The sequence below is a fragment of the Canis lupus genome, chromosome 8, assembly GCF_048164855.1.
Source record: "Canis lupus baileyi chromosome 8, mCanLup2.hap1, whole genome shotgun sequence".
Taxonomy (NCBI): Eukaryota; Metazoa; Chordata; class Mammalia; order Carnivora; family Canidae; genus Canis; species Canis lupus.
This window is the reverse complement of record NC_132845.1, coordinates 63,984,276-63,998,255: the sequence shown is the minus strand read 5'-3', so window position 1 is coordinate 63,998,255 and position 13,980 is coordinate 63,984,276. Positions and strand designations below refer to the sequence as shown.

General features: G+C 39.6%; 1 protein-coding gene and 1 pseudogene across 14 annotated transcripts in view; both read right to left on the bottom strand.

The window, feature by feature from the left end:
* LOC140638826 (dnaJ homolog subfamily A member 1 pseudogene) overlaps positions 1 to 5,247 on the bottom strand; it is a 51,397-nt pseudogene extending 46,150 nt beyond the window's left edge.
* Positions 1 to 13,980, bottom strand: part of SDK1 (sidekick cell adhesion molecule 1) — an 895,654-nt gene that overhangs the window by 512,888 nt on the left and 368,786 nt on the right. For 8 of the 14 annotated variants that reach the window (XM_072836835.1, XM_072836824.1, XM_072836827.1 and 5 more), the window contains 2 exons: positions 12,421 to 12,527; positions 9,998 to 10,145 (listed from right to left, as the gene is read on the bottom strand). In XM_072836835.1, coding sequence (XP_072692936.1) covers positions 9,998 to 10,145; positions 12,421 to 12,527 — 255 coding nt within the window. Of the gene's footprint in view, positions 1 to 4,946; positions 5,094 to 5,129; positions 5,284 to 9,997; positions 10,146 to 12,420; positions 12,528 to 12,655; positions 12,901 to 13,980 lie in introns of those variants that run through there. The other 6 variants (XM_072836831.1, XM_072836832.1, XM_072836834.1 and 3 more) reach the window with 6 other exon arrangements.

Genomic DNA, 13,980 nt, shown 5'->3' with positions numbered 1-13,980 from the left:
CATTGACATTCTTGTTTTTCCACTCCCATGTGACAGGAAAACTTCACCTTCTCTGAATCCAACTAGCTGTCTTTCCTACAACTGCAGCAGTACTTGTAAGCCTTCCTGAGAATTCCATTACCACAAATTGCAACTATGCACATGCACTCAAATGGTCCCACGAACCTAGCGTGTTTCTCCATTTGCTTTGACTCCCTGGATGATCCAATACCTTCCTGTCCCTTCTGGTGCCATACTCCACTCTAAATTTATATCTCAAAAATAAAATAAAATAAAATAAACTTATACCTCCTCCCGCTATTCACAGAAGAAAGAAAAATCTATAAGCACTCAATTTCCCACAAGAGCATCTGCCAAATAACATGCAACCACATGCCCATTAGGCATCTGTTATTACAACGGAAGCTCCCCTTGCTTTTCTTGAAGGTTCCCTGCTGAAGGGCCAACTGCATACGGGTGTAAGCCTGTGGACCCCACCATGCCAGGGCACTCTCTCTCACGCTATTTCTGTGGGTGCCCAGGCTACCTGACCTCTCATTTTCTCTGGATTTTGTTCCTCTAGCTTTACTCATCCTCCCCTGACTCTTCAATTTCTCCTTTTCTCATGGAGAACTTTCATTAACATATGAATATTTTCTGGTATTTCCCACCTTAAGAGAAAAACCACCCTACCCTCCTTGATCTCAGGTACCCACTGTGGACACTCGCTGAATCTCTGCAGCAATTCCCTGTAAAAAAAATATGTCCAAAGAACTATCTCCGCTTAATTATTTAAACATAGTAAAACTCCAATTACTAAACATTTCCTAGTTAGGAAAAAAAAAATCAAAGATCAACATTCCTAAGATTCTAAGTCCTTTCTAGATTCAGAGTCCTTTTTCTGCAAGCCCACTGTTGGTAGGTCTCTCAGTAGAGCTCTCAGAAACATAGGTTCCCAATCTTGTCTGAAAATATCCTCACATCTCCCTCAGTTTAGGACACGAGTTTAGCTGGATATGGGATTCCATGATTTTGAAGCTATTAGTCCATTATCTTCTCCACAATCGCTGTCCACTGAGATCTAATTGCTGTGCCTTTGAGGCAACCTGAATAACATGTACTGTTGCTGTTACAATTTCGTCTTTGTCTTTGAAGTTCGACAGTGACACTATAATATGTCTAGATTTGGATATATTTTCATTTATTCTACTTGCAGCTTAATCTGCCTTTTGACTCTGAGGATCCATCATTTTAGGAAATACTATGACAATTATCTCTGAATGTTATCTCCACTCATTCTCTCCATTCTTTCCTTCCAGACTCTTCTTAGAGCTCAAGTGATTTTTATATCCTCTTTATCTCTTAGCCTGTCTTCTGCATTTGCCATCTTTTTTATCTCTTTGTTTTATTCTGAGTTTTTTTTCCTCATACCCACCAGGACAGTATTTTTCATTTTAGCTGCATATTGTCTGCTCTTTCATGGATTCAACTGACTTTGTTAATAAATAATTATATTTATCACTTCAAGAAGTTTAGTTTTTTCCTATTTGGTTCTTTTTAAAATCAACACATTAAAAGGTATTCGACATCATTAGCCATTAGGGAAATGCAAATTAAAAACACCATGAGTTATCATTACTCACCTATCAGGATGAGTAAAATAAAACACAGTGAGAACAGTAAGTGCTAGAGAGGATGCTGAGAAACGGAATTGCTCAGACACTGCCAGGGGGAAATATCATGGTACAACCACTCTGGAAAACAGCTGAGTGTTTCCTTACAAAAACTAGCCACTGAATTCCTGGGCATTTATCCCAGAAAAACGGACTTCTATTTACACAAAAACCTGTACACAAATGTTTACAGAGCTTTATTCTTAACACTGGAACCCTGGATACAACCCACATGTCCTTCACTAGCAGCTTCACAGGCTGTGGTTCGTCCATACCATGGAACACTACACAAGGTGAAGCAGTCAGGCAAGGATACGGACCGTGATGGGAAGCAACCAGAGAATGAGGACGAGTGAAACAAGTCGACCCTAAAACACTGCATGATCCCATTTACACAGCATTCTCTAAGTGATGAAGCTATAGAAATGGAGACCAGATCTGTGATTTTCAGGGAGTAGGGCAGGTGTGAAGGCCAGAGGAAGGGGTTGTGGTTACACATGGGACACAGGAGGGACCCATGGTAATGGGGATGTGTCGTGTTTTGACCTGTTGATATCACTATCCTGGTCCTGACATGGTGCCACAGTGTGGCAAGATCTCACCAACTGTGGGAACGGGTTAAAGGGTATATGGGCCTTCCCAGTATTATTTCTTACAACTCCATTTGAATTCACGATTAACTCAAAATACTAAGTTTATTTAAAAATGGAGAAAAAGGACAAATACTGCATGATTCCACTTACATGAGGACCTGTATGAGGGAGAGAAAGCAGAGGGGTGAGTGCTGGGGTGTGGAAGGTCCAATGGGGAGTTACTATTTAGCAGGGACAGAGCCTCAGTGTGGGACCAAAAAGAGTTCTGGACATGGATGGTGGGGATGGCTGCACAGCAGTGGGAATGTACTTAACACCACAGAACTGTACACTGAAACATGGCTAATAGTAAATTTTATGTGACATGTATTTTACCACAACCTCAAAACATTTTCCAAAAAAACCCACCAACTCCTGCAAGGACTCCCTACTGGATATGGAATAAATCCAGATTCCTTTGAAGACTCTGATGCCTCCAGGTCCCATGTCCCTCTTCCTTTACCACTCTCTCTGCCTCTTTTCCACACCCTGACCACAGGAGAGCCCCTTCAGCTGAGCAAATACAACAAGCCCTTTCGTGGGTTTACAAGTATTTGTCCTCTCTGTCAAGAATACTCATCCTCCAGAGAGAGGCTGAGAAAGCAGCACAGCAGAGCAAGTGTGGGGCATGACACTGACCAGCTGCTGGCAATTCTCCCCCTTAGGCTCCATCAGTAAAGCAGGGATAGTAACGGGAGGACTCATTGGGCTGCTGGGAGGATCTCAGGAATCATTCCATGGAAAATACTTAAAACAATGCTAACATTCAGAAATATTAATAATTATTGTTACTAAATATCACCTTGAGAATATCACAGAAATTATCCAGACACAAAAGATTTCATATTCTATGATCCTATGCATAAGAAATTCTATAATAGACAAACAATACTATGGTAATAAAAATGAGACTAGTGTGCAGGGCTGGCAGGGGACACAGGAGTACTACTTGACTGGGCAGGAGTTGACATTTGTCACATATTTGTTAAAATTCATCAGTTTGTGTGAAGATCTGTTCATCGTATTGTACATAAATTATACCTCAATAATGTGGTTATTAAAATGTTGCTTGTGCAAAGCAGCTGTCCTCGGACACCCAATGTAGAGTTTAGGACAACTCTCTCCCTCTCCTGCTTAGCTCTCTTGTCCCCATCCCTCATGGTGCTCCTCCTCCCCTGAAAGTACCCCATTTATTAACCTGTTTCTATGCAAGGTCATAGTTCATTGATGGCAGGCCCTTCAATGCTCATTCTCCTTTCTGCCCCTGACAGCTGGAACAGTGCCTGGCACAAAAGTAGCACTCAGTAAATATCTACTGAATGCATGAAGGAAGACAGAGGGAGAGGCAGAACTGGCCTGCCCTTCTGCGAGCATTGCTGAACGTGAACACCAGAGAGGACTTCAGTGGTCATTTAGCACACCTTCCCCATTTTGACATGAGAAAATGGAAGCAAAGCAAAGTAATTTGCCCAAGGTCAGAATTAATGGTGGAAGCAGGTCCAGAGCCCACATCTCCTAGTCTTTTTCAGTTGTACCAAATATGGCTCAATTCACACGTATAGACATACTCTATAAACATTCACAAAATGCCTATAAAATATAATATAAAATTTTTAAAAGCATATTATTTTGAAAGCCCAGTTAACTATAAAAATATTATTACAACCAGATCTACTTCATCCAAGCATTAAGTTGTGACTTCCACTACAAGTGCTAATTTAAACAAATCTTTCTTGAAGCGATTGAAATGAAATGGTAATAAGTTAATGGACATTCAAGTATTTAAGCATGGACAATTATGAGTCAGGCTGTTTGCACGTTGCCTGGGATGCTGTTTACTGCCCATACTTCACAATTCACATCTTTCCTGGCAAGTCATCCTGCAAAAGCTGACTGGAGGTTGAAATATTTAATCTATAAACTTTGCATTCCCCAGAAAACACATGCAAGTACACTGTGCTTCCACATTCTTGTCAGGTAGGCTACAGCATGCAATCTGAGCACGAGAACCTGCAATTAAGCAAAAGAATGGCACTGTACAAAACAAGTTTTTGCGTCCTAATCTGATAACTGCCGACATAAATTACCTCCTGGAGGTGAGAGAAATATTGCACAACTTCAACATTCACATTTCACATTTTGAGAAATAAAAGGAAACAAAGAACATATATCAAAAACAAAATAACATAGAACAATTTTATTATCAAATTAGACTATATTTATAAGACAAGGCTATACTCATCTTTGATATGCAAAGGTAGCAAACTAACTGTTTGGATTCAGTAAATCAGAAAAATAAACATGCATTTTTTTCATCTTCTTAGATAAATAAAACCTATAATCACCTATTCAAAATTCTAACTTATTCTCATTTCTTTCAAAGTATTGTCTGCCTTTCCCAAGACACATTTCTCTTTCATCAATAGCATTTTTTTCTTGAAGTTCGTTATGCTTTCCTCCCCCCTTTTTGGTGAGTAAGTTTACAAACATTACATGACTTTTCTACAGATTTCTTCATACATTCAGCCATTCCAGGAGTGCATAACTTGCTACGTAAGACACAGTTCTCAGAACAAGGATGTTTTCAATGGTCAACACCCAGGGGAGGCTAAAACTACTAGAGGACATGACCTAACATGCTGCTTAAGGTCTTGACTCTCACCCCGTCATGTCTGAAGGCAAGATGAATGAGCGCTGCCAGCAGCTGGCATGGGCCAGTCAGGAGGCACTGGCATTTAACGCAACAGTGCCAGTCATGAGACTTTGCCCTTCCTCCTCTGTCCCACCTTCCCAGCTTCCAAGTCCCCTCCTCTTCTGTAGCCTTCTCCCTGCTCCACCAGGTTACCTGACATAGTCACAAGCTCCAGGACATAGGAGCTGACATCCCTGGGAAGCCATTCAAGTGCTGACCACTCTCTGCTCTTCAACCTCAGAGCACAGCCCCAGTAGCCCCTACCCTGTCTCCATCCCTATTGTCTCCTCCTCCCTTCCCTTCTACTCGCTTGGTTCTAGAATTCTGTAAGTACTCTAGTGCATGGGCTTTTAGCTCAGCCAGTGCCATCCTCTGTGACCTGCAACCAAGAGCATCTCAAAATGATAAGATGGAGCTATTTATTTGGGCTTTGCTAACTGACTTACGTATTTCACACAGAGCATTAAAGAGTTTTAAAAATCATGAACACGCTAACCCACAAGTTTAGCTTAGACCTCTTTGCCTGACCTTCAGTCTGATACAAACAACTATCTTATGACCGGATCTTCTTGACCATTTACTATGTATCTCAAACATGTACAAAACAAATTTTAGACACCCTCCTCCCCCAATACAGACAAAACTTGCTTTGCCTGCAAATCAACTCCCCCATTCAGGAGACAGTTAAGTCCATGTTATCAGTTACTCAGGCCAAAATTCTTAGAGTTTTCCAATGGCTTCTCTCCTCTCCTACCCCACATCTAATCCAGCAGAAAATCCTATTGATTCTACATTTAAAATACATCTGTATCTGATAACTTTTCACTACCTCTCCCCCAACCAAACTGCTCAGTCTCAGTCAGCTGAACTACTGTGGCAAATGCCTAATGGGCATACTGGTTCCTGATTCTGCTGCCCCGTAGTCCATTCATCACAGAAGTCCTAACAGAAAAATCACAATGGAGATCGTACTGCTGCTCTGCTCAGATCCTCAGAGTAAATGGCAAAGTCGTCACTCTGGCTAAGTAACCTAAGTCTAGGAACCAGCCCAGCTACCTCAGTGACCTCATCTCCAGCCCTCTCCCTCACTCTACCCTGTCTGCTCCTCCAACACACTGGCCAGTCTCCTATCCCAGGTGCTCTTCTCACTGATTTACTCCCAGGCCTCCTCCCCAGATTGGTTCAGGTCTCTACCCAAAGAGGTGATTATGGGAGAGGACTTCTCTGATTCCACATCTAAAATAGCAACCCAACTGACCCCTGCATTCCCCACTCTGTCCCTGCTTTATTCTCTCTTCACTATTACCACCAGCTGGCATGTCATTGGTTTTCTTCCACTTGGAGATAGGCTCCCTGAGGACAAGAACTTTGTTTCCTGCTGCATATCTGGTGCCTGGAATAGTACCTGGTATGTAAATACCCTCAATAAGTCCTCAGTGAATGAATGGGGGGGTAAGTAAAGCCCAAACATCAATTGGAACTTTTTTTAAAAAAGATTTTATTTATTTATTCATGAGAGACACAGAGAGAGGCAGAGACATAGGCAGAGGGAGAAGCAGGCTCCATGCAGGGAGCCCAATGTGGGACTCGATCCCGGGACTCCAAACTCATGCTCTGAGTTGAAGGCAGATGCTCAACCACTGAGCCACCCAGGCGTCCCATCAATCAGAACTTTGTGAGTTTTACATTTAGCCTCATTCTGATGTGAATGTGAGGTAGCTCACGTTCACCACTGGCACATTCGTTTCAGCTACTTTTCTGGGATAATGATGGATTTCTGCTGCTCCTTTTGCTACACAACTTAAGCCTCCTTATTTAACAAGTATGTAGCTCAAGAATCAAGAGGCTGCAGTGGTGAGGTGCTGGGTTCTGCACATGGCAGCTGCCCTCTTTCTCCTGCTGCCCCCACCCTGTGCTGTACAGACATCATTTCCACCCCATCCCCCACTAGGTCTCTGAATGTCATAAAGCCCATGCCTTAATTGGAAAACCATGTTTGCCTTCTCTTTTGTGAAAAAATTCTCAAGTTAGAGACTTATAGACCCAATGCAATGGATAAATAATACACTTGCAGGCATGCTCAACGCTATGTGGGCACATGTTTCTGTGTGTGCCTGTGGCTCACGGCAACCTGTACTATTTCAAATTGAAGGCTGGTGTTCTTAAAAGGGAGAAATAGGAATAAAAGCAGTATTTGGAAAAATAAATCAAAAGAAGAAGGCTCAGCAAAATAAAGTGAAAAGAAGAATTAGCTTAGTGCAGAAGACAGCTGAGACTTAGAGCCAGACAGGCCTGGGGTGGAACCTCAGCTCTGCCATTGGTCAGCTGTGTGTCTTTGGGTGAGCCTGTTAACATCTCTAATCTTCAGTCTGATCTCTAGAAGCACAACTAACTATACTCCTTCGGAAGGCAATTGTGAGAATCAGGGAAGATGTGTTTAAAGAAGGTACTCATAAATAACAGCTGCTGCTAAAATTATGAATAGGCTATTCAACTGACTTTTCAAGTTAGGAAACATTAAAATCATTGTTTCCCTTGAAAATGAAAAAAAAATCACTTAATTGTAAGCCAAAAGCTCACATTCCGAAGGTCATGGTTTGGGGGTAGGGGGAGGAGTTGGGAGAGTGCCTGGGGGCTGAGTTGTTAAGTGTCTGAGTCTTGGTTTCAGCTCAGGTCAGATCTCAGGGTCCTGGGATCAAGCCCAAGTAGGTCTCAGTGCTCAATGTGGAGTTTGCCTGTCCCTCTTCTTCTGCTCCACACCGCACCCCATGTGCTAACTCTCAAATAAATAAATAAAATTTAAAAAATATATATTAAGGAGATGGGGCTGGTAAGATGAGGCTCCTCCTCCCCATGGCAAAGGACCATCTCCCCAGCTGTGTTAGGGAACTGACAAGCTTACAGCAGGTACAGAAGCTTGACCTGTTTCAGTATGAAACACTTTGAGCCAAATGTTTCAGTGTTTAAATGACAACACTGGTGGTGCACAACAAATCTAATGCCATCTGACTTTTGTCTGCCAACCATCTAGGCAGGGGTCATGCAGAAATTCCCTTCCAACTGCTGTCCAAAGCCGAACTTTATCAGAAGTGTAAAGCAATGTATCTTTGAATAAATTTATGAAGAAAACCATACACAAATTGATTTATGACATCTCGCATAGCAGGTACTTAATAAATATAGAGGTGATGATGAGGTAGAAAATATGAAACAAAAGGCCTTACGAACGTGGAAATATCCATAACCAATCTCTCCTAAAATAAAGGATTACAGGCATATTATTCTGAGATTGGAGATTTATCAATAGCTTCGCATACCATTTGTTTGATAGGACACTAAGTTAAAGCCTACTTAGCATCTTTACATTAGTAGCTCAACAGGAATTAAACAGTCTTTAGAAAGACTGAAAGTAAAAAAAAAAAAGCTTAAAAAATTAAGAGTGGTTATTTCATTTTATGTCCTTTCATACTTCTTGAATAAATGTTGTCTTATGATTATGGCTAGACCACAAGTCAACAAGTGAACTGCTATGCAGCGGCTTGCTCCTGAGTTAAACTAATCCTTCTATTGTGGACTGTGCTCCCATTGACATTAATTAGAAGCTCCAATGTTGGAGAAGAAGCTTAGTTCAATCTACCCACCCTCCTAGCAACCATCTTCCCCAGCATTCATCCCAAATTGGCTGAGGCACACCATGCTCAACACTAGAACCTTCCAAAATATTTCACAAGAGTCTTCCTCTGCTATCTTTTGTTCAGCCTAACAGTCTTCTAAAGGATTTAAAATTGATCCCTGTTCTTTGTCTCACTGACCTCAAGAAGCATCTGTTATCACTGGAAACAATACAAATGTGGACAAGCAACTCTTAACAAAATAATAGGGAAAGCAGTTATCCCATTTTCTAAGGTAATTAGTCTTTTACTAAAATGTTTAAATATGGCCTGTCTACACTTCGATATTTTTCCTGTTTCCAACAATAAGAATAGAAACATTTGTTAAATAAGCTCAAGAATGGTCTGGGGTCAGGCAGGTTCAGATGCCCAGGCAGAAGAGCCATGACACCTGGCTTCGAGAAGGGATCCCACGGATGGGCAGGTATGGGAGAAAGAAGTTTACAGGTCACAGTGACTTTCAGAGTTACAATGAAAACCTATCCCATAATCATCTTATATATATCCTTTTTGGAAAAACAGAACAAAACAAAAGCATTTTCTCCTCATGAATTTTTGTATGAGTGCAACCATCTGATGGCGTATTTGACTTTTAGCCCAAGCTTATAAGCATTTCATGATTCTTTTAGAAATGTTCATCCCTGAAATGTTTATATTTAGTATATTATCCTTAAATTGTATTATAAAATGCCCAGTTATGAAATATATACCAAATGTTCTTTTTAATCACCTCAAGCTCTAAATGAAGAAAATTTGTTTGGCATTAGATAAATATCTTGAATGCAGGATAGGCAGGAACACCTTGAAATAATGCTTAACTAATCACAAAGCAACTCTTCCGCAATAGATGGACGAACCACTAATTAGATGAAGGGAAATAAAACTGTCACGGTAGGATAAAAGGATAAAGAGAAATAAGCAGTAATTACTGTTTTATCGTCAGAGAAAGTAGTATCAAACATGGCTCAGTAAAAAGAAAGTAGTATCTATACGTAAATACTAGCACTCATTAAATTAGTACTTGGAGCTAAACACAACTCAGAGATGATAATGACATCTCAAAAAGTACATGCAAGAAAGGGAAAAAAACGGACCATAATAACTGAGTAAGGGTGCTTTATTCAGGGCACACAACCCACTCAAGGGTAACTTTACATGATGATTTCTGTAAACTGCTTGAACATTTCCAAGCCAAGTCTTCCAAACAGCTGCTTAGTAAAGACTGGGGAAGGACTACCAGAGTATGTTATTCTTTTCAAGGCTTAACTGATACAGTGAAGTTCATTAAATAATATGTAAATGATGCCAACAAGTGTAATGAGTTATATTTTATAGTTTGGGGCAACTTACATTCTGTGGCTGGGAATGATCTTGTGCCCTTCTCTGAACCAAGTCACTTGTGGCCTCGGGCAGCTGGTGATGGGCAGTAAGTTGAGAACCGCTGCATGTCCTTGAGACACTGTTTTCCTCTGGTCTGTATCCATGAAATTTCCCATATCTGCAGAGAAAAATCAGACTTTTTAAGTTCTAGAAAACTTTTTTTTTTGGGGGGGAAGGGTCAAAGATGCAAATAACTATATATTACAGCAAAGTCACTGACATTGCTATAATTAAGCAATAAGATGAGAGATTGAGTGGTAATGCTGATGAATGCAGATCAACTGGTGAAGTGAAGCATGAGACAGAGCCATGTGCCTCCAAAGTGCCCATGAAATGCATTAATCAGCAGAACTTCATGGTCTTTGTGTCGCTGCAACAATACAATGAAACGTTTGCAACTGATTTTAATATTGGAATAAACAGTGGAAAGGGATCCACCACAAAGACTGTAATGAAGCACTGTTAGCTATCACCCCACTCCCCAGGGTCTCAAGCTAGTTCCACTCAGGCAGCCATGGTCCCCTGTTCAGTTTTTTTTTAATTTGGGGCAAGCAGGCTTTGTTCCAATTCCTGTGGTACTGGTTAACAGCATTCTTAAAAAATGAGGGTTCCCAGGAAAAAACCCAGTCATTAGAATGTAGGTATAAGAAGCCAATTAAAAATTGTAAATTGATTTGTAACATTTGAACCTTTCAAAAACTGTCTTTGTTATGCTTAGATACAGATATATGTGTATACACACATACAGCATACATACTATGTCCTTGTCTCGAAGCATATAAATTTGGACAGTCCACAGAAAATCTCTATTATCCATGGATTTTTTATTCAAAGGAAATTATTTCCTATGTAATAAGCAGATTTAATATTCTAGGAAAGAGATGAAACTAATGAAACATTAGGAAAACAGTCACGTTTATTTTCAAAGTAAAACTTATTATCAAAAAGAAGGAGAAGAGATAAGAGAAAATCTAAGAGCCAGAGATAAATGATAGAAACAAGAGTATAAGTAATTAACCAAAAGAAGCCCAAAATTTAATATTACATAATAGAATTTAATACATTATAATAAATTCCAAACTGCTAACCTATTCAAATATGTTTGGGGTATTGATCTGAACTTTGCATTTATTAATTATGTTTTCAATTATTCAATTGAGTAGAAGTTCTAAATTATTCTGCAGAAAGATTTAGCTGAGTGACTTCACACTTTAGAAAAGTTCAGCCTCCCTAATTAAAAACATAACTAAACATGTACAGCATTAGCACCTCACCTGGTCATTAGTAATTACAGAATAGGAGAGTAACGAGCAATTATTTTATTCGATATAATAAGGCTGAAAACTATAGGCCTTACCTGTGGTCAAAAAACAAATAAGAAAATATTGTCATCGTTGGTTGGCAGGCCAATTTAGGAGCTCTCTAGAGTTCTCTCAAATCTGTCATAACTTTTTTTTTAAGATTTTATTTATTTATTCATGAGAGACACAGAGAGAGAGAGAGAGAGAGAGGCAGAGACGCAGGCAGAGGGAGAAGTAGGCTCCATGCAGGGAGCCCAATATGGGACTCGATCCCGGGTCTCCAGGATCACACCCTGGGCTGAAGGCGGCGCTAAACTGCTGAGCTACCCGGGCTGCCCTTGACATGTAATTTAAAGCTTCATTACACTTTCTGCTTTCTTTTAAATGAGGAGACATTTTAGTAGTAAATTCAAAATGTAATAAAGCAGATAGGCCATTTTAGATGGACTCGACTCTTCACAGATTTTGGACTACAAAAGTACTAAGTAAGTATTTGCATCAGTCAGCTCATCTCTCCAATTCCTCCTGAACATGACATCAAATGCAAAGTCCTTGCATTCTGGTGTCTCCTTCAGTTACTTTTACTCCAAAATGGGTCTGCCCCACAGAGAATTCATCAAGTCACTAACAGTAATACTGTCTAGGATGTTATTATGCACTTTTTTAATTGTGTGGCTAAAGGATTTCTAAACAATTTCCTGGAAAGAACTGGTTATGAACTGATAAAACTTTAACTGGGTTTAATTTTTTATTTGAAAAACACATGAACCTGAGTATCATAAATGCTAAGAGCAGCTGATCATAAAGCAGAAGGCATCTAGTTAATTTTCTTGTTTTCTCTCCTGCACAGGGCCTGACAAAGTTCCTTACTGAGTGGCCAGGAGTGGCATTTACCTCATTAGCCAGGTCACCATCGGAACAGCCTTACTGGCTGTTTATCTCCCAACAACTTTAGCAATTATTCTATTCCCAATAGAATCCAAGACAGAATCTCAATTCCTACAATGGTTAAAAGTGATTTTGATCAACATTTTCCACAGACATTTTGTTTCTGTTATTCATCATATGGAGACTTTTCCAATGCACACATACATGCGACTTGAACTTCTGATCTTCTCTGCAAGAGAGCTCCCATCCTGTTCCGCACCACACAGCGGTAAAACCCAGCATCAAGCCTCTGTAAAGACGGGATAATATACCTGCCAAATACCAAAAAGAAATGTTAATGGTTTTATATCCAGAGAAGTTCTAGCATCACAAGTGCTCAACAAATATTTTATTTTTGGTAAACTAATGTTTATTCAGTCTTTCTCTGTAGTCAACACACCTCAACTGCAATTTATCTGGGAGATTACATAATAGCTGTCTGTCTCCCCAACTAGGCTGTCAAGAGTACATGAAGCTAGGTTCTAGACCTGCCTTGTTCATCACTATGCCTCTGGCAACCAGTACACTGCCATGCATGTAGTGGATAACACTCACAACGAGATGAATAAAAACAAATATTAAATAGCTATAGGTCATTACACTTAAACTAGACCTTTCAGCTACAAGTGTGTATAATTCTTTCTCTCAGAATCTAAGTTATTTCTAGAACTGGCAACAACCTTTACATCATAATGTGTTGTGTCACTCTACCTAAAAATTCAAACAATGTTTACAGGATGAGATACAGGTGTCATCAAAACAAAGAGAGCAGTAGCATCATGACACATCCCCTCTGCACTTACTGCTGTAGACCTCCAACACAATTCATACACTTCCCTCACTTTTCCACATATGGCCCTGACATTAACTTTAAAAATGTTTTGGGTAACTGAAAGGTGATTTCATAGGTATTTTCTATTGCTGTGACTTTAAGTAATCACGTCCTTCAGATCAATGCCTTTCTAAAAACTTCAGGAACATTTTATAGAAGGAAAAAAGTAGTTAGAGGATACAGTTTCCATAAAAGCTCTGCTTTACAGGTTTACTGTTAGTTTTATAACTTAGGATATTTTGATATCCATAAGCAAGTACAATTTATAACCAAGGACCACTTGAAGTGAGTTTTACAGCCCCAGAGCCCAAATATTTTACAATACCTAAGAAAATACATTAATTGGTTTCTAGGCCACGTTCACAAACACACAAGAATAAGGCTGCATCCTGGATACTTTTTACAAATAGGAAGTTGCCTACCACAAGAAAGAAAAGGGAAGCTAACATCCAATCTAATGGAAGCCTATTTCCTGAAAAAGAGAAAACTCAGTGATGCTATCCTTTATTATAAAGATGTTAATAGTTATCTTCAACTTAAATATACTTCTCACAAAGGATAATCAGAGAAACTTCTAAAAATTAGGTAAAGAGCACCATGTATGGTATGCTTTATTGGCTCAGTTCCTAAGCATAGCTTGAAATTGCTTATATTCAACTGATTGCTCATCTTCAAGTATGTCCAATTAACCTGAAAAAGGAACTTAAAGGCATAATTTTTAGTGAATAAAACATTTGGACAATATAGGTAATTCAGCACTAAGCAAATATTAATCAAAGTATGTTTTCCCTCTGATAACCATCTTGATATTCCCATGACAAGATTAATAAAATCTTTTATGAAAAAATATTGCTGAGTTTTAATCTTCAAAATTTTATTCTGAGGAATGGCTC